Raw genomic sequence first — 24,734 nt, 5'->3', positions numbered from 1 at the left:
CGTGCCCTCTATAATACCCACCACCTGGTACCCCAACCTCCCACCCCCCCGCCACTTCAAACCCCTCAGATTGTTTTTCAGAGTCCATAGTCTCTCATGGTTCACCTCCCCTTCCAATTTACCCAAATTCCCTTCTCCTCTCTAACGCCCCTTGTCCTCCATGCTATTGGTTATGCTCCACAAATAAGTGAAACCATATGATAATTGACTCTCTCTGCTTGACTTATTTCACTCAGCATAATCTCTTCCAGTCCCGTCCATGTTGCTACAAAAGTTGGGTATTCATCCTTTCTGATGGAGGCATAATACTCCATAGTGTACATGGACCACATCTTCCTTATCCATTCATCCGTTGAAGGGCATCTTGGTTCTTTCCATAGTTTGGCGACCATGGCCATTGCTGCTATAAACAACATTGGGGTACAGATGGCCGTTCTTTTCACGACATCTGTGTCTTTGGGGTAAATACCCAGGAGTGCAATTGCAGGGTCATAGGGAAGCTCTATTTTTAATTTCTTGAGGAATCTCCACACTGTTATCCAAAGAGGCTGCACCAACCTGCATTCCCACCAACAGTGGAAGAGGGTTCCCCTTTCTCCACATCCTCTCCAACACATGTTGTTTCCTGTTTTGTTAATTTTGGCCATTCTAACTGGTGTAAGGTGATATCTCAATGTGGTTTTAATTTGAATCTCCCTGAGGGCTAATGATGATGAACATTTTTTCATGTGTCTGATAGCCATTTGTATGTCTTAATTGGAGAAGTGTCTGTTCATATGTTATTTTCAATCTTGGACATGTTAGGATACAATCATAGGGAATGGTGTGACATCTGCTCTGGACATTAATTCTAAGCTGGTTTTCTTGGTGGGTTGTGCTTGACCTTTAAAGCTTTGGGGACAACACAGTCACATTCTTATGAGCAATACATGATAGAAACAAAGCAAAACTGGACTTCTCTTCTTTGGCTTTATACACTCTTCAAGTATGGTGCTGTTTGGAAATACACACTGTCAACAGCGGTGGGTTCTGGTTATCTTTGCAAGCGTCATTCCTGAGAACTGTCTAAATGATGCTGACCCTGAGTGCTGACTGCTTTTCTGCTGCGTATCACATCCAGTGAAGGATGGAACTCTGGCACCAACCAAGCTAAACGAGGTGTTAAACATACTGTCAACTCTCATTGTTTACGGCCGTTACATAAAGTTGCCATGCATGCCAAATTTGCAAATACTGAACTTTGCTCCTATGGGGAAGTACAGGGTTCGGTTCCTGCAAGCCCCTGATCAAAGGAGACACTACTTGTGTTAGGTAGGCTCCTTTGCCAGTGTCCTTGGAAAAAATAAATAAATAAAAAAAAGCCCGTCCCATCAGTGCTGGAAACCTGCTTACCCCTTTCCTGCATAACACTCAGTAGATATTTTAAAAATTCTTCTGCAGCTTCCTCATTAACAGAATCTGCCTTGCCTGCAAGTTTTTACCTTTTCTCATGCTGTGAGGTGTTCCAAGAGCCTCGAGAGCAAGCCAGCACTAGCTCAGAAAGGTCTAACAGTTTCCTGACTTTGGGAAACATGACTGTAAGTTTCTTGGCTTTTGGTTTCACAACAATGTAGTCTGGTACTTTTGTTTTTTTTAACCAGACCTCATCTCGTGAATCCGCAAATGCAGCTGCTGTTTCCATCTTCTCCATAGCTTTGTCACGTGTCACAGATTTTACTTCAGCCTTTTCCAGAGCAGTGAATTTCATCTTCCTTTCTCCAGAAGTTTTTGTTAACATTGAAGTCACAGCCAACAGCACTAAAACTCATGCTTCAACAAATGTCATTTAACACTTGTTTTCTCCATTAGGCACATCCCGGCTTTCCGCCATAGGGACCTCAGACGTTATTTCAGGACTACATCTGGGGGCCATTCTAAACAGTGAAATCGCCAAAAAAAGGGGCACAAAAATATAAAAAACATGACCTTAAATAACCACGAGAAAAATACTTGTTTGCAGTATGAGAGCTGAAACAAGAAGGCAAAGGGTTCCCTTGTTCAAGGGAACCTGCACTTTAGGAAACTAAAATTTTTTGCTGCTCTCTCCGTGCACGTCCGCGAATGACGTTAAAAGTGCCCTGAGTGTTGATCCTGGGGTTTCAAATACATTCAGGCTAGCAGGTGAGTTCCCAGATACAAATTCCACAAATAATGAGGATGGGTTATACAAGCCGGGAAGCTTCTCAGGCAACCAACTATGCTATTTTTAGCAACGGTGAGTGCCACCAAAAGCTCTGTGCATTAATTCTTTCGTGACAAAAGTAAAACACATTAGATGTGATAATTTGATAAAGCTTATTTGGACAAAGCAGACAATGTTTAACTAATCCCTTTTAATGTCTTTCCCTACACAAAGCGAACAATGAGTCCATAAAGAAACCAAATATTGGAGCCTCTTCAATAATGAGGCGGACGATTGCTAAAGTTACCTGATATCCTGGCTTCAATGGGACCCATGCTAGAATGGTTTTCTCTCTGAGCCCAAGAGCACACACTGCTCAAATCACCTGACTGTCTGTCACCCATCTTCCTGCCCGTCAGATCTGAAAGACAATGCTCTGTCAATACCCAACACACGTGGGCAGTGGTGGTGCTCACGCACAGCAGACCTGACACTCCAAAACGTGTTTGCTCTTTTTCACAATCACCTTGTGCTGCTGACTCACGTTCCACAATCTTTCCTTCCCCACCGCCCACTCTTCCAGTCAATGAGATTAATTACTCTGCCTTCCCGGACCACCGTTCTTCCCACGAGACTGCCAAACAAGCGGAAGGAGGACTTTTGACCAGCATTCTTACAGACCCTCCCAGGCATTCAGTTCGCATCAGCTCAGTCCTGATGCATGTCTGGCCGGGGCTCGAGTTCACTTACTTTCCAGCTCGCTGATGAGCTGGTTGTTATGTAACTTGACAGCCCGATGCTGTTCCACCTGATCTTCCAATTCAAATATGGTCTCCTTCATGTCTTTAATCTCTGCATCACTCTCCGATGCTTTCTCTTGCAGTTTCAGGCTGGTTCGGCTCAGTTGTTCTGCCTGATGGTCACATATCTCCTTCAAGTAAGAATAATCCTTTTCCACCTAGAATGAAAGGGAAGGTTGCCTGGTCAGTGTAACAGGAAAGAGCTCCTTATCCACCAGAGTCAGGCTCATCCGAGCAACGGCAAAGGAAGCTCTTGACATGTGCTATATCTGGAATCATTTCTATATTCTTAGCCTCAGGAACAGCCAAGGCTATAAATATAAAGAGAAGAGCAATGTCTGCAAACGGCCAAATACGGTGGGTTCTGTGTCCCTCCCCACAGACAGGTGCCCTTCTGTTCTACAGCTGAGTGCAACAGCGCCTCCCTGGGAGGCTCTGATACTGCACCCCAGAGGGAGGCTGCCCTCCTCACATCCGCTATGGAGCAGCGCCCTCTGCTGGGGATCCAGGAACAATGCCCCTGAGACTATCCACTGCCTGCAAACGCCAAATCTTTTCAGCCATTAAGCACTAGCGGTTATACCGTTTCTTTAGAGAAATGAGACATTAATGTGATGGAGAGCACCAGCTGAAGGCACAGAACAGAAACATGGGCATGCACCAGACACAGAAGTGGCACAGGACAAGCACTCATTTCACCTTTTCAATTCTGAATCATTAAACATTTTATTATATTTTTTTTAAAATGATTTATTTACTTGTCAGAGAGAGAGAGAAAGAGAGCAAGAGAGTGCACAAGCAGGGGGGAACAGCAGGCAGATGGAGAAGCAGGCTCCCCGCTGAGCAGGGAGCCGGATGAGAGACTCGATCCGATCCCCCAACCCTGAGACCATGACCTGAGCCGAAGGCAGACGTTTAATTGACTTAAGCCACCCAGGCTTCCCTCATTAAACATTTTGAATACACAGAAAAGCACCCAGAGTGACAAGATAACCATGTGCCCAAATGGACTTCACAGTACTTAAATTTTGCCACATTTGCTATTTTTACTTTAACAGGATTTAGAAAAGTCCCCACATTCTCTCCCACCCCAGAGAATAATTTGCATTACCCCAAAAGTGGTGTGTGGTTGTTGCTTGAATGGTTTTTCACTTTTACGGAGTATGAATGTGCCCGTGATAATACACAGATAGCACTGTTTTGTTTAAAAATGTTTTATTTTTTTTTTACTTTTAAGGAATCTAATCTCTGCACCCAACGTGGAGCTAGAACTCACAACCCTGAGATTAAGAGTCACACTCTCCACTGACTGAGCCAGTTAAGTGCACTGTTTGAAAATTTTTATACAAATCATATTATTCTATAATTATGCTTCTGCAATGTACTATTACACTGTATTATAGTATATGGTAATAAGCTTTCATCCAGTACCATATTATACTTCTTATGCTTTTATAAAACTTGTTTTTAACTGTGTTATTTATTTATTTATTTATTTGACAGAGAGATCGCAAGCAGGCAGAGAGGCAGACAGAGAGGTGGATGCATTCTCCCCGCTGAGCAGAGAGCCCGATGTGGGGCTCGATCCCAGGACCCTGAGATCATGACCTGAGCTGAAGGCAGCGGCTTAACCCACTGAGCCACCCAGGCGCCCCTTTGACCGTGTTTTTGAGATGTATCCACACTGGTCTCCACAACGTTCAGTCATTACTTTAAATGTTTCATAGCATTCTGCTGTCAGAGTATACCAATTATTTTAGTATGAGCTCTGCCCCTTTCCGTAAGATTATTTATTTATTTATTTAACAGACAGAGATCACAAGTAGGCAGAGGCAGGCAGAGAGAGAGGAAGGGAAGCAGGCTCCCTGCTGAGCAGAGAGCTTGATGTGGGGCTCGATCCCAGGACCCTGGGATCATGACCTGAGCAGAAGGCAGAGGCTATAACCCCCTGAGCCACCCCTGCACCCCGCCCCTTTTCTACAGGTCCTTTAATTAATCTTACCAAATAGTTATCTATTTACCAATTAATATAAGCCTGGTACCTAACGATGACTTCCTAGATTTGGGGGAGGGCACCTCTGTATACATGGGGTCCAAGTGAACATCCAATGAATGGATAAACACATTAGACAGTAGGATTGCACTGTTTTTCAGCTGGGATGCTGTGATCAGAAATAAACAAAGAAGGTAGGAAAGGAAGGAGGGAGGGAATAAGGAGAGAACAGGCATGGGAAAAAACCAGAGCTTAAGGGTGCGCACTGTTTTGTGCAACTGGTATTTCAATCACAAACGTGTGTAGCTCGGTACTGCGCTGGAAATTGCGTCACTGTAGCTTCTATGGGCCATGGAGGGGGCCAGGCATTGTAGACATGAGAAGGCTGACGTCCGACAGCATCTGAAAAGCAGCCAAAGAAGGCGGCTTGTGAGCCCTGCCTCCCGAGTCAGACCACGGCTTTTTGCAGAGCTGAAGCCTGGGGCTGGGGGTCCGCTCACCTGGCGTCTAGAAACACACATATTACTCTGGTGGGACTACTGTGGGTCAGGAGTGAAACTGGAGGGTGTAACCAGGGAACCAGAAGGTTGAGCACCCTGAGGGGGGTCTCCGCGTGCAGCTGAGGCTGCTGGCCTCCCACAGCGCCGACCCAGCTCTGCCTCCTACGTGTTGGCTGGCCAGGATCACAAGCAACAAACGATACGCAGAGTGCTGGGGGAAACGCCCCTGGGCTGTGCATTGTGCACGGCTGGGGCCAGGGAACTCTTAAGTCAGCATACTGATGTGTGTTTCAAATCATACACATCATTCTTCCTTCTTAATTTGGGAATCATCCTCTCAAGTTTAGCAATATTTTCCAGAAAGTTCTTTTATGAAAAGCAACAATAGCAACAGCAACAACAGAAACCCTTAAGTAACTTCACAGTTTCTGCCTGCAGGAGCTTGGTGGGTAGTAGAAGGCAGGTATTTTTATATTCATTTTACAGATTTTTTAAAAAAGATTTTACTTAATTGACAGAAAGAGAGATCACAAGCAGGCAGAGAGGCAGGCGGAGAGAGAGAAAGGGAAGCAGGCTCCCTGCTGAGCAGAGAGCCCGAAACGGGGCTTGATCCCAGGACCTTGAGATCATGACCTGAGCCCAAGGCAGAGGCTTTAACCCACTGAGCCACCCAGGCGCCCCAATTCATTTTACAGATTGACAAATTGAGGGAGGGAGAAGTTAAGCCACTTAAAAGAACAGTCTAGTTTAGGGGCGCCTGGGTGACTCAGTGGGTTAAAGCCTCTGCCTTCAGCTCAGGTCATGATCTCAGGGTCCTGGATCGAGCCCCGCATCCGGCTCTCTGCTTGGCAGGGAGCCTGCTTCCCCGATCTCTCTGCCTGCTTCTCTGCCTACTTGAGATCTCTGTCTGTCAAATAAATAAATAAAATCTTAGAAAAAAAAAAAAGAACAGTCCAGTTTACCAGGCAGCTAGGGCTAGCACCGTGTACCTCCATGACCCTTTCAGGCTCTGGGTTGCCGTCCACATGACTGGCCTTCCCACTGGCCAGTTTTTCGTTCAACGACTGTTCTATCCAACAAGAAGCAAGGTGATTTCCAACGTCTCCTTTTCATTAAAGAAATCACTTTCACACATTGCAAGGAAGACCTCTCCTCTCCAAAAATCAACTTGCTCTAGAAACAGGGCGTGCCCAATGACATTACAGACAGACTCAAATGAATTTCTCTGCAGAGCCCCAGTCCTTCCTGGAGAAGAGGTGCTTAGAACCAGCCCCAGAGATAGATGGCAGCAGAGACCACTTGGGACTCCCCCTACAGGGCTGAGTCTGGTCTCTGGCCTTCCAGGGTGGGGGACGCAAGGACCAGTAGGGTGGCTCAGAGGCAGAGGGGGCGAGAACCTTTCCCCTGCCCTGCCAGGCTCTGAAACCAAGGAAAAGGTATCGTCGAGGGTCCACACTCCCAGCCTCTGGAAGCTACTGGCGTCACTTCCAGGGTCGGGCCAACCTTTCTGGCCTGAGAACTAGATGTTCTCTTCCGGTCACATTCCTGCTGTCCCCACCCCACCAGCTCCCCCGGTGACCTCCTACTCTCCTCAAGATTCAGGTTGTAAATCAAACGAAAGGACATGTCCTGATGACTCAGGTTTTCACTGTGAATTTTTCTAGTGTGTTCACAGCAAGTAAAATTCTCCTCATTCACTGAGCCTTGAGAGGTGGTTTTCTTCTGAGCAAAAGGCTTTGGCCTTAAGACCAGAATGTGTCGGGGTCCTTAGGGCGGCCTCCAGAATTTTTCTATCTCTTTGTTGCTGTGTAAAGTAGGAAGCAGCACAAATCAGTAAAGAGGAGTTACGAGCTCTGGGGTTAGACCCAGCTTTGAACCTTGGCCTTCCTCATCAATTAGCTAGTCACCTAGCCATTCTCTGCCTCAGTTTCTTCAGATGCAAAAAATTAGATGATGACAGTACCTCTAGCACAAAATTCTGATGATTGAATGAGATTAAATGATCTAGAGGGCCATCAAGCGCCTAACACAGAAAAAGCAGTAAAGTATTAGTTACTAAAATACCAAAAATTTTACTTTTTAACATATTAATAGAATTACAGCAGCCTCTCCCCTAATTCAGTTACTAGTGTCTCTTTCATTCACTTATTCAATGAGTGCTTCCCGGATACCTAATATATGGAAGAAATCACAATGTTAAAATTACACAGCTGATCCTTGAACATGGGGAGGGAGGGGGGCGATTAGGGCCACCAACCTCCCCCCGCCGCAGTCAAAACTTTATGACTTTACTAAACTGTAACTTTTTAACTCCACTGGAACTTAACTACTAATAGCCTTCTATTGACTGGGAAGCCTCACGAGTAACATAAATAGTGGGGTTGAAGTATATTTTGTATGTGATATGCATTATGAACTGTATCCTTACAATAAAGGAAATCAAAGAAAATGTTATTTAGAAAATCTTAAGGAAGAGAAAATTCATTTACAGTACTGTATTCGCTGGAAAAAACCCCACATATAAAAGGACCCGGGCTGGTCAAGGGTCGGTTGCGTCTAATACGAAAGTGAATAAACCTGCACTGACTGTTTGAGTGGTTTCACCAGGAGTAAGAATTGTTGAGTCTGTAAGAATTTGTTGTTTGTACTAATTTGGTTCCTCCAAAACTCCTTTTGCTTATTAATTCCTGGCCCTGTTCTGAGTATATACTACTGCTGACAGAGAGCCATGTTTCATTCATGCTGGCCAAAACCTGAACTATTTTTTTTCTTTCTTTCTTTCTTTCTTTTTTTTTTTTTTTTTTTTTTTTTTGCAGTGCTGCTCTGCCAAGGGAGAGGAGAACATGCTAATTTAGTTTACACTTTTGTTATGGAAAAAGAAAAATGGCTATAAAATACTCAGAGAAGAGGGTAAAAATCTATATTTCACTTTGGGAACTTTCTAGACTTTTCAGAGGAGTGCTCACACCCAGGAGAGACAAAGGCTGGGGCTTTGCAGAGGAGTCCTAAGGTCAGCTGAAGGGAAGAATGGTGTTCAGGCCTAAGTCAGGGAAGATATTATTATGTCTAAAGGGACAAATGGGCCCCTCAGAAGGGAAGGGGGAGTCAGCCCAGGAAATCCAGAAAAGGGGGGACCACACGGAGCAGGAGCACAGATCCTGTGGGTCAGGGTCTACTGGCAAGACCACTCTTACTCAAACATGGGATGTCTCCTGGCCAAACCCTCAGGTTCAGCTCCCACCCCCCTGCAAAAGGTTGCAAGAACAGAGACCTAGTGGTAGTAGAGCGGGGGGAGGTTGGGGAGCAGAGGGAGCCGCCAGTCATCACAACATGTGACTGCTCTGTATCCTGGGCCACATGACTGTCCTGTCTGACCTACTAAAGGATGAAAGGGCATTCTGGCTCTACAGAGGACACTTCCCAAGCTCCAGCTCCTGGTGCACAGCAGGCTTCAAGCTCTGCGCTACCAGACTGGGGCCTGAGGCCCAATCCCTGAGCAACAGCTCACTTTGAAGGCTTCCCCTGCAGAGCTTGCAGACCTTTCCCCAAGCTGTCTGGATAAGTGTCTCCTCTCGACTTCCTCGGGAGAGCTGGAAAGCAGGCTCTGTCACACAAATTCTTTTCCTTTTCTTTTTCCTTTTTTCTTTTTCAAGATTTTATTTATTTGACAGAGATCACAAGCAGGCAGAGAGGCAGGCAGAGAGAGAAAGAGGAGGAAGCAGGCTCTCCTCGGAGCAGAGAGCCCAATGCGAGGCTCGATCCCAGGACCCTGGGATCATGACCTGAGCCGAAGGTAGAGGCTTTAACCCACTGAGCCACCCAGCCGCCCCATCTTTTTTTTTTTTTTTTTTTTTTTTTGAGAGAGAGAGAGAGAGATCGATCGATCACGGGTGGGAGGGGAGGGGCAGAGGGCGAGGGAGAGAATCTTAAGCAGGTTCCATGCCCCCACTTAGAGCCTTAGATCATGACCTGAGCCGAAACCAAGTCAGACACTTAACCCACGGAGTCACCCAGGCGTCACCCAGGCGTCCCCACACAAGTTTCTTACTGCCTTCTTCCCAGAACGAAGTCACCGGACTCTGGTCTGCCCAGAGAACTGATAACTATTGTCAGCCAAAGGCAATAGAGAGAATGGGGAAACTGAGCTGAGGACCACCGCAATGTCCATGTCTTTACCTGAGTAGTTCAACCTTAACCAACTCTCCCAAGAGTACCCAGTGTGTGACGCACGAGGGGGAAGGGGTCCGTACATTCTCCTGATCTCCACCTCTACAGATTTTCCAATACTTGTGACATCCTCCAAGATGATGATACGGTGATACCAGCTGATCTGCCGTGGGGACAATGACCACACAGAGCTGAGGGCATGTCCTTGCCACATCTTTCTCTCAAATTCTGGTTTTGCCACTTGTGGCCAATGGCCCCCCCCTAATGAGTTAGGGCTGGTGACCAATACTGGTCACACAGGGATTACTGTACCCCTAGTTTTCCCCGACCGTTCACACCAAGTGTTACTTCATAATCTCGTTTTTCCTCTGGAAGAGACACCTGAGTTTCTATAGTAAGAACTAAATCTCGGTGCACTTGGGTGGCTCAGTCAGTTAAGCAGCTGCTTTTGGCTCAGGTCATGATGTCGGGGTCCTAGGATCCAGCCCCACATCAGGCTCCCTGCTCAGCGGGGAACCTGCTTCTCCCTCTCCCTCTGCCTGCTGTTCTGCCTACTTGTACTCTGTATCTGTGTCAAATAAGTAAAACCTTAAAAAAAAAAGAACTAAATCTCTAAGGACACCACCTATAAGCTTTTGACCTTGGGGGCAGGGTGGGGTGGGGGTGCGGTCAGTATTTTCTTTTAGAACTTCTGGGTTTCAAGCCTTATAAAAATATTCTAACTTGAAATCAAGATCCTGAACAACTGAAAATCTCAACGTCAGAAAAACAGACACCTGGACTGCATTATTGTCCAGAAAACCAGGGACCCCAAGCTGTATCACTTCTCAGCCTTTTGGCTAAGATCAAGTGTAGGAATCCCATGCTATGACACTCTGCTTGCCTCGGGCCGGGGCAGCCATGTGCGTGGCTTATAGGATGCTGAGCCACCCAGACTCTGTGGAAAGGAAACCCCTCCTCAAAGTCATACAGAGGCATGGTTTATAATCACACAGTAAGCAGCCAGCAGAATGTTCCTGTTGGGTATCAGAGAAGCTGAAAAGAATGGAGATAAGAGCAGAAGACAAAGAAAGTAGAATAATAAAAAACTTTGAAATCATCACAATGATTGTAGATGTCCTACCAATTTTCCATTTACCGTGTGAGGAACAGATCCACCCTGTACACCCCACCCCCCAAAAAGTACATTTTAATCGGGGCGCCTGGGTGGTTCTGTGGGTTTAAGCCTCTGCCTTCAGCTCAGGTCATGATCTCGGGATCCTGGGATAGAGCCCTGCATTGGGCTCCCTGCTCAGCGGGGAGCCTGCTTCCCCCTCTCTCTCTGCCTGCCTCTCTGCCTACTTGTGATCTCTATCAAGTAAATAAATAAATAAATAAATGAATAAATCTTTTAAAAAAAAAAATCTTTTAAGGCTTTTCAGAGGCTCTTCTCACAGCATCTGAATCACTTACGTAACTTAGCCAAACTGGAAACTTACATGGACTTACTACCACTATCAGATCATAGGATGGTTTGGTATTGCTTTTCCTCTCTAGAAACAGGTAATCTCATTTTCTCATAATATTCACCTTCTGCTGAGAATTAAAGCGGATGAATGCAGAGTTCAGGTAGAAGCTGTTCATCACCAAGAAAACTGCTTGGTGATGAGTGGGACACTTACCCTGACATCGGCTTACGGCAGTTAAACATGAGAGCTTTATGTGAAAATGTCTGGTGAGGCCACTGAGAACCGAAGGATTAGAATTTACCCCGGGAATGCAAAGATGATTTAACACTAGACTACCTTAGAAAATCTGTTACTGTAATTTATCTCATGAACAAGTTCAAGCAGAAAAGCATCATGATCACATAAAAACTACTCTAAGATCATAGCTGAGGTCTCAGATCTACAGTAGATGTAGAAAAATTCAATCTCTAACCTTTAAAAAAAAAGCAAGCAAAATACTTGTATCACTCAATAAAAGGTACACAACAAAATGCCTACAACAGGCATCCTTGATAGAATGTTGAGGGTGCTCCCTTTAAACAAGACCAAGATCTCTCTGTTCAGCATGGTACAGCAGACAGGGGCCTGCCCAAGGTCACAGACTGAACCATTAGCTAAGTCAGGATGACCCAAGATTTCCACCTGCCAATCCACAACCTTCCTGTCCTTCATGATGGTTTTGTGCTGAACGTGCTCCTGCTTCTCTGGGGCATGAGTCCCTTATACCTTATAAGCTTGAATTCATGGCTGCTGGTGCATTCGTCAATATTCTGCTTTGGGGCTTCTACAGTAAGTAAGCTTCCAGTCAGCCTAGGAAGTCTGGGTTTTTATCTTTCTGAAGGTAAAAGAAAAGGACAGGAAGATTAACACAGGTTCCAACTCTACTGATCAGATCTGCACATATAAGACAGCACAAAATTAGGGGCCCCTGGGTAACTCAATCAGTTAAGCATCTGCCTTCAGCTTGGGTCATGATCTCAGGGTCTTGGGGAGCCTGCTTCTCCTTCTCCTTCTGTATCACCCTGGCTCATGCTCTCACTCTTAGATAAAGAAATAAAATCTTTTATAAAGGGGGGGGGCGCCTGGTTGGCTCAGTCATTTAGTATCTGCCTCAGGCTCAGGTCATGGTCCCAGGATCCTGGGATTGAGCCCCACATCAGGCTCCCTGTTCGGCAGGGAGTGTGCTTCTCCTTCTGCCTCTGCCTACTGCTTGGTCTACTTGTGCTCTCTATCACTCCCTGTCAAATAAATAAATAAAATCTTAAGAAAAAAAGATGGCGGGGGGAGGAGTCAAGATGGCGGAGAAGTAGCAGGCTGAGACTACCTCAGCTAGCAGGAGATCAGCTAGAGAGCTTATCTAAAGATTGTAAACACCTGCAAATCCATCGGCAGATCGAACAGAAGAAGAACAGCAATTCTAGAAACAGAAAAACAACCACTTTCTGAAAGGTAGGACTGGCGGAGAAGTGAATCCAAAGCGACTGGAAGATAGACCCCGGGGGGAGGGGCCGGCTCCCGGCAAGCGGCGGAGCAACGGAGCACAAAATCAGGACTTTTAAAAGTCTGTTCCGCTGAGGGACATCGCTCCGGAGGCTAAACCGGGGCGAAGCCCACACGGGGTCGGCATGACCTCAGGTCGCGCGGGGTCACAGAAGGATCGGGGGTGTCTGAGTGTTGCAGAGCTTGCGGATATTGGAACGGGGAAGCCGGCTGCAGAGACAGAGCCGACAGTAAGCTCGCAGCTCGGAGTTGCCTTGAACCGGTCGCAAGCTCGGTGAGCTCGGAGCGCGGCCGGAGGTTAGGCAGACGCGAGCTATTAGGAGCTGTTCGCTGAGGGCGCACAGGGGAGCGGGGCCCCGGGCTCTCGGCTCCTCCGGGCCGGAGACCAGGACGCCGCCATTTGTATTCCCGTCCTCCGGAACTCTACGGAAAGCGCTCAGGGAACAAAAGCTCCTGAAAGCAAAGCCGAGCAGATCACTCAGCCCGGCCCCTGGTAAGGGCGGTGTAATTCCGCCTGGGGCAAAGACACTTGAGAATCACTACACCAGGCCCCTCCCCCAGAAGATCAACAAGAAATCCAGGCAAGACCAAGTTCACCTACCAAGGAGTGCAGTTTCAATACCAAGGAGAGAGCAGCAGAATTCCAGAGGAGGAGAAAACAAACCACAGAACTGCCCCACAGAACTCATGGCTTTCTGCCTGTGATTTTTTAGTCTTGAAGTTAATTTTTTTCTTTTTCATTTTTTTTTCTCTTCTTCTGCTAAAATTTTTTATAACTTTTACCCTTTTCTTTTTTAACGTTTTTTAACTAGATTATCTAATATATATATATTTCTTTTTTATACTTTTGTTTATTCATTTTCTTTTTTTTAATTCTTTTTTTTCTTTCTTTCTTTTTGAACCTCTTTTTATCCCCAAATCAGAAGAGATCCTAATCTCTTCAATCTTTTTTTTTCTTAATTCTTTTTTAAATTCTTGATTGAATTTTTAATTCAATCTCTTTTTTTAATTCTTTTTTTCTTTTTATTCTTTCTTTCTTTTTTAACCTCTTTTTATCCCCAAATCAGAAGAGATCCCAATCAGAAGAGATTGGGAGATCCCAATCAGAAGAGATTTGGGAGATCCCAATCAGAAGAGATTGGGAGATCCCAATCAAAGGAGATCCCAATCAGAGGAGATCCCTCACGATTTGGGATCTCTTCTGATTTGGTTAAAGCATATTTTCCTGGGACTGTTGCCACCCTTTTAGTATTTTACTTGCTCCTTCATATACTCTTAGCTGGACAAAATGACAAGGCGGAAAAATTCACAACAAAAAAAAGAACAAGAGGCAGTACCGAAGGCTAGGGACCTAATCAATACAGACATTGGTAGTATGTCAGATCTAGAGTTCAAAATGACAATTCTCAAGGTTATAGCCGGGCTTGAAAAAGGCATGGAAGATATTAGAGAAACACTCTCCAGAGATATGAAAGCCCTTTCTGGAGAAATAAAAGAACTAAAATCTAACCAAGTTGAAATCAAAAAAGCTATTAATGAAGTTCAATCAAAAATGGAGGCTCTCACTGCTAGGATAAATGAGGCAGAAGAAAGAATTAGCTATATAGAAGACCAAATGACAGAGAATAAAGAAGCTGAGCAAAAGAGGGACAAACAGCTACTGGACCATGAGGGGAAAATTCGAGAGATAAGTGACACCATAAGACGAAACAACATTAGAATAATTGGGATTCCAGAAGAAGAAGAAACAGAGAGGGGAGCAGAAGGTATACTGGAGAGAATTATTGGGGAGAATTTCCCCAATATGGCAAAGGGAACGAGCATCAAAATTCAGGAGGTTCAGAGAACGCCCCTCAAAATCAATAAGAATAGGCCCACACCCCGTCACCTAATAGTAAAATTAACAAGCCTTAGTGACAAAGAGAAAATCCTGAAAGCAGCCCGGGAAAAGAAGTCTGTAACATACAATGGTAAAAGTATTAGATTGGCAGCTGACTTATCCACAGAGACCTGGCAGGTCAGAAAGAGCTGGCATGACATTTTCAGAGCACTAAACGAGAAAAACATGCAGCCAAGAATACTATATCCAGCTAGGCTATCATTGAAAATAGAAGGAGAGATTAAAAGCTTCCAGGACAAACAAAAACTGAAAGAATTTGCAAACACCAAACCAGCTCTACAGGAAATACTGAAAGGGGTCCTCTAAGCAAAGAGAGAGCCTACAAGTGGTAGATAAGAAAGGAACAGAGACAACATACAGTAACAGTCACCTTACAGGCAATACAATGGCACTAAAATCATATCTCTCAATAGTTACCCTGAATGTTAATGGGCTAAATGCCCCAATCAAAAGACACAGGGTATCAGAATGGATAAAAAAGCAAAACCCATCTATATGTTGCCTCCAAGAAACTCATTTTAAACCCGAAGACACCTCCAGACTTAAAGTGAGGGGGTGGAAAAGAATTTACCATGCTAATGGACATCAGAAAAAAGCAGGAGTGGCAATCCTTATATCAGATCAATTAGATTTTAAGCCAAAGACTATAATAAGAGATGAGGAAGGACGCTATATCATACTCAAAGGGTCTCTCCAACAAGAAGATCTAACAATTTTAAATATCTATGCCCCCAACGTGGGAGCAGCAAACTATATAAACCAATTAATAACAAAATCAAAGAAACACATCAACAATAATACAATAATAGTAGGGGACTTTAACACTCCCCTCACTGAAATGGACAGATCATCCAAGCAAAAGATCAACAGGGAAATAAAGGCCTTAAATGATACACTGGATGAGATGGATATCACAGATATATTCAGAACATTTCATCCCAAAGCAACAGAATACACATTCTTCTCTAGTGCACATGGAACATTCTCCAGAACAGATCACATCCTCGGTCCTAAATCAGGACTCAACCGGTATCAAAAGATTGGGATCATTCCCTGCATATTTTCAGACCACAATGCTCTGAAGCTAGAACTCAACCACAAGAGGAAGTTTGGAAAGAACACAAATACATGGAGACTAAACAGCATCCTTCTGAAGAATGAATGGGTCAACCGGGAAATTAAAGAAGAATTGAAAAAAATCATGGAAACAAATGATAATGAAAATACAACGGTTCAAAATCTGTGGGACACAACAAAGGCAGTCCTGAGAGGAAAATATATAGCGGTACAAGCTTTTCTCAAGAAACAAGAAAGGTCTCAGGTACACAACCTAACCCTACACCTCAAGGAGCTGGAGAAAGAACAAGAAAGAAACCCTAAGCCCAGCAGGAGAAGAGAAATCATAAAGATCAGAGCAGAAATCAATGAAATAGAAACCAAAAAAACAATAGAACAAATCAACGAAACTAGGAGGTGGTTCTTTGAAAGAATTAATAAAATTGATAAACCTTGGCCAGACTTATCAAAAAGAAAAGAGAAAGGACCCAAATAAATAAAATCATGAATGAAAGAGGAGAGATAACAACTAACACCAAAGAAATACAAACTATTATAAGAACATACTATGAGCAACTCTACGCCAACAAATTTGACAATCTGGAAGAAATGGATGCATTCCTAGAAACATATAAACTACCAAAATTGAACCAGGAAGAAATAGAAAGCCTGAACAGACCCATAACCAGTAAGGAGATTGAAACAGTCATTAAAAATCTCCAAACAAACAAAAGCCCAGGGCCAGATGGCTTCCCGGGGGAATTCTACCAAACATTTAAAGAAGAACTAATTCCTATTCTCCTGAAACTGTTCCAAAAAATAGAAATGGAAGGAAAACTCCCAAACTCATTTTATGAGGCCAGCATCACCTTGATCCCAAAACCAGACAAGGATCCCATCAAAAAAGAGAGCTATAGACCAATATCCTTGATGAACACAGATGCGAAAATTCTCACCAAAATACTAGCCAATAGGATTCAACAATACATTAAAAGGATTATTCACCACGACCAAGTGGGATTTATCCCAGGGCTGCAAGGCTGGTTCAACATCCGCAAATCAGTCAATGTGATACAACACATCAATAAAAGAAAGAACAAGAACCATATGATACTCTCAACAGATGCTGAAAAAGCATTTGACAAAGTACAGCATCCCTTCCTGATCAAAACCCTTCAAAGTGTAGGGATAGAGGGCACATACCTCAATATCATCAAAGCCATCTATGAAAAACCCACTGCAAATATCATTCTCAATGGAGAAAAACTGAAAGCTTTTCCACTAAGGTCAGGAACACGGCAGGGATGTCCATTATCACCACTGCTATTCAACATAGTACTAGAAGTCCTAGCCTCAGCAATCAGACAACAAAAGGAAATTAAAGGCATCCAAATCGGCCAAGAAGTAGTCAAATTATCACTCTTCGCAGATGATATGATACTCTATGTGGAAAACCCAAAAGACTCCACTCCAAAACTGCTAGAACTTATACAGGAATTCAGTAAAGTGTCAGGATATAAGATCAATGCACAGAAATCAGTTGCATTTCTCTACACCAACAACAAGACAGAAGAAAGAGAAATTATGGGGTCAATCCCATTTACAATTGCACCCCAAACCATAAGATACCTAGGAATAAACCTAACCAAAGAGGCTAAGAATCTATACTCAAAAACTATAAAGTACTCATGAAAGAAATTGAGGAAGACACAAAGAAATGGAAAAATGTTCCATGCTCCTGGATTGGAAGAATAAATATTGTGAAAATGTCTATGCTACCTAAAGCAATCTACACATTTAATGCAATTCCTATCAAAGTACCATCCATGTTTTTCAAAGAAATGGAACAAATAATTTTAAAATTTATATGGAACCAGAAAAGACCTCGAATAGCCAAAGGGATATTGAAAAACAAAGCCAAAGTTGGTGGCATCACAATTCCGGACTTCAAGCTTTATTACAAAGCTGTCATCATCAAGACAGCATGGTACTGGCACAAAAACAGACACATAGACCAATGGAACAGAATAGAGAGCCCAGAAATAGACCCTCAACTCTATGGTCAACTAATCTTCAACAAAGCAGGAAAGAATGTCCAATGGAAAAAAGACAGCCTCTTCAATAAATGGTGTTGGGAAAATTGGACAGCCACCTGCAGAAAAATGAAATTGGACCATTTCCTTACACCACACACAAAAATAGATTCAAAATGGATTAAGGACCTCAATGTGAGAAAGGAAGCCATCAAAATCCTTGAGGAGAACACAGGCAGCAACCTCTTCGATCTCAGCCGCAGCAACATCTTCCTAGGAACATCGCCAAAGGCAAGGGAAGCAAGGGCAAAAATGAACTTTTCGGATTTCATCAAAATCAAAAGCTTTTGCACAGCAAAGGAAACAGTTAACAAAACCAAAAGACAACTGACAGAATGGGAGAAGATATTTGCAAACGACATATCAGATAAAGGACTAGTGTCCAAAATCTATAAAGAACTTAACAAACTCAACACCCAAAGAACAAATAATCCAATCAAGAAATGGGCAGAGGACATGAACAGACGTTTCTGCAAAGAAGACATCCAGATGGCCAACAGACACATGAAAAAGTGCTCCATATCACTCGGCATCAGGGAAATACAAATCAAAACCACAATGAGATATCACCTCACACCAGTCAGAATGGCTAAAATCAACAAGTCAGGAAATGACAGATGCTGGTGAGGATGCGGAGAAAGGGGAACCCTCCTACACTGTTGGTGGGAATGCAAGCTGGTGCAACCACTCTGGAAAACAGCATGGAGGTTCCTCAAAATGTTGAGAATAGAACTGCCCTATGACCCAGCAATTGCACTACTGGGAATTTACCCTAAAGATACAAACGTAGTGATCCAAAGGGGCACGTGCACCCGAATGTTTATAGCAGCAATGTCCACAATAGCCAAACTATGGAAAGAACCTAGATGTCCATCAACAGATGAATGGATCAAGAAGATGTGGTATATATACACAATGGAATACTATGCAGCCATCAAAAGAAACAAAATCTTGCCATTTGCGACAACATGGATGGAACTAGAGCGTATCATGCTTAGCGAAATAAGTCAAGCGGAGAAAGACAACTATCGTATGATCTCCCTGATATGAGGGAGTGGTGATGCAACATGGGGGCTTCAGTGGGTAGGAGAAGAATCCATGAAACAAGATGGGATAGGGAGGGAGACAAACCATAAGTGACTCTTAATCTCACGAAACAAACTGTGGGTTGCTGGGGGGAGGGGGGTTGGGAGAAGGGGGGTAGGGTTATGGACATTGGGGAGGGTATGTGCTTTTGGGTAAATTGGAAGGGGAGATGAACCATGAGAGACTATGGACTCTGAAAAACAGTCTGAGGGGTTTGAAGTGGCGGGGGGTGGGGTGGGAGGTTGGGGTACCAGGTGGTGGGTATTATAGAGGGCACAACTTGCATGGAGCACTGGGTGTGGTGAAAAAATAATGAATACTGTTTTTCTGAAAATAAATAAATTGGAAAAAAAATTTGGTGGAATTCACCAGTGAAATAGAAAGAAAAAAAAAAGAAAAAAGAAAAAAAGATGGCACAAAATTACAGACCTAGGATCTCAAAATATGTAAAAGACACTCTGTGTGACATGGTGCCTCACACACTCTTACCTCAGAATACCAGTTAGAGCCTCTATCATCCTACTGACAAACGTCAGCAAGTAATAAAAAATACATAATATATGATAATAAAATTAACAGCTTGATTTAAAACATATATGCTGTTCCTGGTACTCCACAGAGAATACAAACCTTTTTTCTTTTTCTTCAAATAAGACTTAGTTTGTCCTAGAAAATTGTAAATTGTGTTGTCTTCATGTAGCTAAAGCTACAATAAAAGGCAAATCCGTACCTTTAAATGCTTTCATTATCAACCAAGAAATGACAGACTTAAACAGAGAATTTTACTCAAAATACTAAGGATGAATAATGAATGAAAGGATGAAAAAAGATCAAAGTAGAAACAAATTAATCAAACAGATTAACAGTAGAATTGATAAACTAATCTAGCCCAGTCTTTGTATTCAAGGAATGTGGAGTGACATGCTCTATCCTTCTGAATAAGAAGATTATTAATATTTTAATTATGTTGATACAAGTCTGTATGCTTGCCAAACGTGCATTCAGTGGGAAAACATCTGAAAAGACATATAGCAAAATGCTAGCAGCATTTTTCTCCAATTGGTGCCATTCAAGGTAACATTAATTTTCTTCTTCATGTGTTTCTGTGGTTTCAAAACCTTCTGGGATGAATATATAATTTCATGATCAGAAAAAGTGAAGCTACTGTCTTGAGATACTAGATGATATTTCTTGGTGACATGTACATTTAACGTAATGCCAATCAAAATACAAAGAGACCGATGAAGGACGGAGGGGGTACTTTAAGAAGGTCACCCAGGAGATAGAGCTTTTTGCAACAGTGATGGTGGGAAACCGATTCCACAGACCCCAAAACTTAGTGTTAAGCTACAATTACCAATTTAAACTTCAATTAGGCAGCTGGCTAGTACCTTCTAATGGGACTGCTTCCATACTTCCAATAAGATTCTGTAAATTTAGAACACCAACAATGATTAAAACAAATCAACTCCTAACACCACCTACCACTCAGATCGCCACATGGCCCAATGCCAGGATCAAATTGCAACAGACTAATCTGAAGGCAGATGAAGCCATAGAGAAAAATCCCCTGTGAGCACATGGCACAGCTTGTCTCTTAAAACAGTGACAACCCTGTGCTAAGGTGGGAAGTGGCTTCAACCTCTCTCACCCGGGGAGCCCGAACATCACAGCCCCTGAGCCTAGATGGAACAGGAAACAGGAAGCCACCTGTCTGTACCTTCCTGGCACCACTGTGAGCCAGCAGAATATTAGAGTTACTGGCAATCTTCATCATGTAACCAAGTTCCAGACTGGTCAAAGGATTATTTTTATTTTATTTTGCATTTTTAAAGGATTATTTTAAAAACTGAAATCGTGATCATTTAATTTCACTGTGAATTGGGGAAGATCTTTCCCAGCAAGGGCGGCGAGGAGAAAAGAGGCAATGAACTCAGATGTGAATGACCCAGTGACTTGATACCAAGCCCTGGAAGGGGTTTAGGGAAATGAGCACTCTCACGGACCTGCTGGTAGGAACAGATCAGAATGGTATTTCTGGGGGGCAAACTGGCTGAATGTATTGAGTGTCTTTAAAATGGCCATATGCTGACACTGTAAGCCAGTGTTTAGGAATTTTTCCTAAGGAAATAATCAGATATTTTAAAAAGTCTTTACAATATCAAAAGATTAGAAAAGAATATAAATGTTCAACAAACAGGTGACCAGTAAATTACATATGAAATGTTTATAGAAGAGACTACTGTCTGGCCGAAAAATCATGTTTCAAAGAATAATGAGAAGGCGCCTGGGTGGCTCAGTGGGTTAAGCCGCTGCCTTCAGCTCAGGTCATGATCTCAGGGTCCTGGGATCGAGTCCCCCATCGGGATCTCTGCTCAGCAGGGAGCCTGCTTCCCTCTCTCTCTCTCTGCCTGCCTCTCCGACTACTTGTGATTTCTCTCTGTCAAATAAATAAATAAAATCTTTTAAAAAAAAAGAATAATGAGAATATGCTCAGAAAATATTGAATTAAAAAAAAGAGTACGGACAAGATAAGCCTAAAATTTTTTTTGAAGATTCACTTATTTATATTTGACAGAGAGAGAAAGAGAGTGGGTGTGAGCGTGTATGCGTGCGCTCACATGCGAGTGAGCAGGGCTGGGGGTGTAGGGGGTGAGGGATGGAAGAAAAAGGAGAGAGGATCCCCAGCAGACTCTCTGCTGAACAGGGAGCTTTATGTGGGGCTTGGTCCCATGACCCTGAGACCGTGACCTGAGCTGAAACAAAACTCCCAACCTACTGAGTCACCCAGGTACCCCTAAAACTTTTTTTTTAACTTGTAGGACACACACATACATAAATCTGGGAGGGGAAAAAACACCACAAGCCCCACCAAATTAGTGTTATATTATTACTTGGCAGGAAAATTAGGGATGAGTTTAATTCTCTATTACCAGCAGCCCAAAGCATGCTAACTGATAGGCCTGGGTTAACTCTCTCTTATTCTGAGCCAGTAAGACTCAGCTTATTTGCTGCCTCTTCCAAGAAGCCCTCCTGCACTACCTTCCTTTGTCCCCAATTATTCTAGGCACTCCTTCATGGCACTGGACTCTGAGCTATCCTGTGATACTCTTTTTCCCTGCGTCATACTCACTCATTTGGTTTACTCTATCCCTGCTACACTTGGAACTGGCCACAGTCAGAAATTGGAGTGTTTCATTTTTGTGCCCCCGATCTGTGCGGAACAGACCTTCAGGCTGGGCAGCGGATTCTCTGCGCTCTGTGAATCTGAAGTTCAAGGAGGGGAAGGACTAAGAAGGGTGAGCCAACACGGAGACAGAGGTACACCCCGCCTTACCTTGGCCAGCAGGCTCGAAACATGTTTGACTTCACTGTAGGCCTTCACTAACTCTTGCTTGAGCTCGGTGCAAGACAGCTCCAGCTGCTCCTTCTCGGCGCGAGCAACCCTCGACATCTCTTGAACCTCACGACCCTCGGCCGTGTGCCCCACAGGGCTGGTCTCCGTAGCCTTCTGCTTCTCGTTCTCCAAATGAGCCTTCAGCGACCCGTGTTCCATCCGCAGCCCTTCGAGTGTGGCTCTGCACTCCTCCAGACTGAGCCATTGCGCCGTTATTCCGCCGCTCCAGGTCCAGACACCCATTCAGTTTTCGTTTTCTTCCTTCAGGTGTTTAATCATGTCTAAAGCACCTTGGTTTTCCTCCTCGACCTTCCGCAAGCTGCAGGTCAGCTGCTGCTGGATGTTGAGCAGCTTTTCTCTTTCAAAGCGGCCCTGGTCCAGGATTTCCGCACACTTCTGCTCCAGCTCGAGGATCTTTCCCTCCTGCGCCGCGGGCTCCTCGTTCTTCACCCGCTCCTGCAAGAGGTTCAGGAGTTTCTCGTTTTCCTGACTAAGCTGCTCAGCTCTCTCCCGGTGCTGGTGGAAGGACGTTTCTAAGAGCGCCTTCTCATCCACGAGCTTCTCGTTTTCAGCGGTCAGCTCCTGTACCATCTGCTGCTGGTCGGACAGTTCCTGCAAAGTGGCCTGGAGCTCTTCAGCCGTGCTGTGATGCTTCTCCTCAATCTTCTGGATCTTTTCCGTGAGGGAGGCCAGGGACAGCTCGCTCGCGTTGTTAGGGGAACTGCCGCTGGTCGAACACCTGGAGCCCTTAAAGGGGTTGTTGGTGGAGGACAGGGGCTGGGAAGGGGTGTCTGCTGCAATGTGCTCAAAATCGGAGGCATCGGGGGACAGAGAAGCTTTGGTAAGGTCGCTGCTCAAAGAGCCCCATGTCCGTAATGCATTTCCATGTCTGCTGTTCGCGGACTCCTCGATGTCCCTGGACTACTGATGCCCCGTCGGGCTGCCTAAGCTTGACTCCTGAGTTAGGGACGTCAGGCAGCTGCTGTCCCCGGTGTGACTCACGCCCCCCTCTGAATTTGGGGAATGCTCCAGGTAAGTTAGTTTCTCCCTCAAGGCCCGGTTCTCCTCCTCGAGCTCTGCAAGTTCTTTCTGGAAACTCTTGTTTTTCTCCTCTAGAGTGCATATCAGGGGTTCTGAGTCACCCAGCAAGGAGGAGGTTCTGTCTGGGCTGGCATCTGAAGCCTCAGCTCCTTCGGTGCCTGGAGTCCTTTTTTCCTTTCATTTCTTCAGTTCGCTTCGAAGCCTGTTAATTTCACTGTCTTTCGCTTTGGCTTCAGCGAGAAGTTCCCGAACCTGGGACTCGAGCACAGCTTTCTCCCCGCCTTCAGGCTCTTGCTTGGGTCTCGTGGAAGTGGTCCTCAGGTGCTTAGTAGGGGTGGGCGTGCTGGAAGAAGTTGGACTGGACACCGGCTTCCTGGGGTTGGAGGGACCGCTTGGCACAGTTCTCTCTCTAGAGACAGTTGCTGAAAGTTCTCGAGGAGCTGGAATGCCTGTCCGTTTGGTTGTTGGCACGGCCCCTAAGGACAGAAGGAGTAGAAACCAATGAAGCAAGGCAAATACTTTTATACATGAAACCCAAGTGACTTTAAGTCTCGTGGGATATTGAAGAGGGTAGCTGTTGCCCTTTACTCATGCCCCCCACACCCCGGCTCTGGATAAGTATTTGGGTCTGGCTGTGTTTCTGTGCCTCCTCCCACAGCCCTATACTTTGGGGGAAGCTGGACTCCATGCCTGAGCTCCTTCTCATAACTACATGCCAGCACAGTTGCTGGTTCAAGGCAGGGTTTCTGGGTGAAACAGCAGGAGAGGGTTGAGTCATATAAAGTCTGGGAATGGCTGTCACCTGTTGTCACCACAAGAGGAAAAGAACGCAGAGTACACAAAGAAGGAAACCGAATTCTTAGTAGCACCGTGGAGTTACCCAATCTGTCAACCCTGGAGCTTAGCCTAGAGCCGGCTGTTCCAACGACACAAACCAATAAATACCCTTCATTCATGGCACCGTTAATTGGGTTTTCTGTAACTTGCAGCTTAATGCGTTTGAACCGTAACCTTAGCAACTGAACAGCTTCCCGACAAAATGCAAGTTCATCTTGAATTTTTTAAATTTTTTTTTAATTCACCAACATCTTGTGAATGAGCATGAACTGGACTGAGAAATCACAACACACAAATAATACCACGTTAAGACTAATCTAACCCAGTGACACGCTGCTTTAATTACTGGTGGCAAAGGTGAGCTTATTTGTATCCAGAGAAACAAGAGTACACAGAGAGGGGCCACCTTGCATGCCTCTGTGGTACAGTTTTCAATGTTAAAGGGATTTACATAGTGTGGAAGTGATACAGATCTTTAAGGGGAAATGTAAGGTACAAAACTGTTTTCTATATTGGTCCAAACTACATTACAATATTAAAATAAATTCTGGGGGTGAAAACCCAGACATCAATCTCTTATATGCCTCAGAAATGAAACCCACCTCAGAGGTTAGGGTGTAAATGAACATTTTGGACCTATTTTTACAAACTGGAAGACCCCTGATGAATGGAGGCTGACTGCTGTGACTTACCTAACTCTACACGTTGGGTTGAAG

At 44.4% G+C, this 24,734-nt stretch overlaps 1 protein-coding gene across 1 annotated transcript in view; it reads right to left on the bottom strand.

Annotated features, from left to right (window-relative positions):
- LOC122898131 (cytospin-B-like) overlaps positions 1 to 24,734 on the bottom strand; it is a 69,691-nt gene that overhangs the window by 7,639 nt on the left and 37,318 nt on the right. The window contains 4 exon segments of the mRNA XM_044236218.1: positions 2,912 to 3,119; positions 22,081 to 22,339; positions 22,341 to 22,392; positions 22,395 to 23,657. Of these exon segments, the coding sequence (XP_044092153.1) occupies positions 2,912 to 3,119; positions 22,081 to 22,339; positions 22,341 to 22,392; positions 22,395 to 23,657 (1,782 nt within the window).

This window comes from Neovison vison, unplaced genomic scaffold (genome assembly GCF_020171115.1).
Source record: "Neovison vison isolate M4711 unplaced genomic scaffold, ASM_NN_V1 Scaffold_125, whole genome shotgun sequence".
Lineage (NCBI taxonomy): Eukaryota > Metazoa > Chordata > Mammalia > Carnivora > Mustelidae > Neogale > Neogale vison.
Note: the sequence above shows the minus strand (reverse complement) of the source record. Positions and strands in the feature narration are given on the sequence as shown.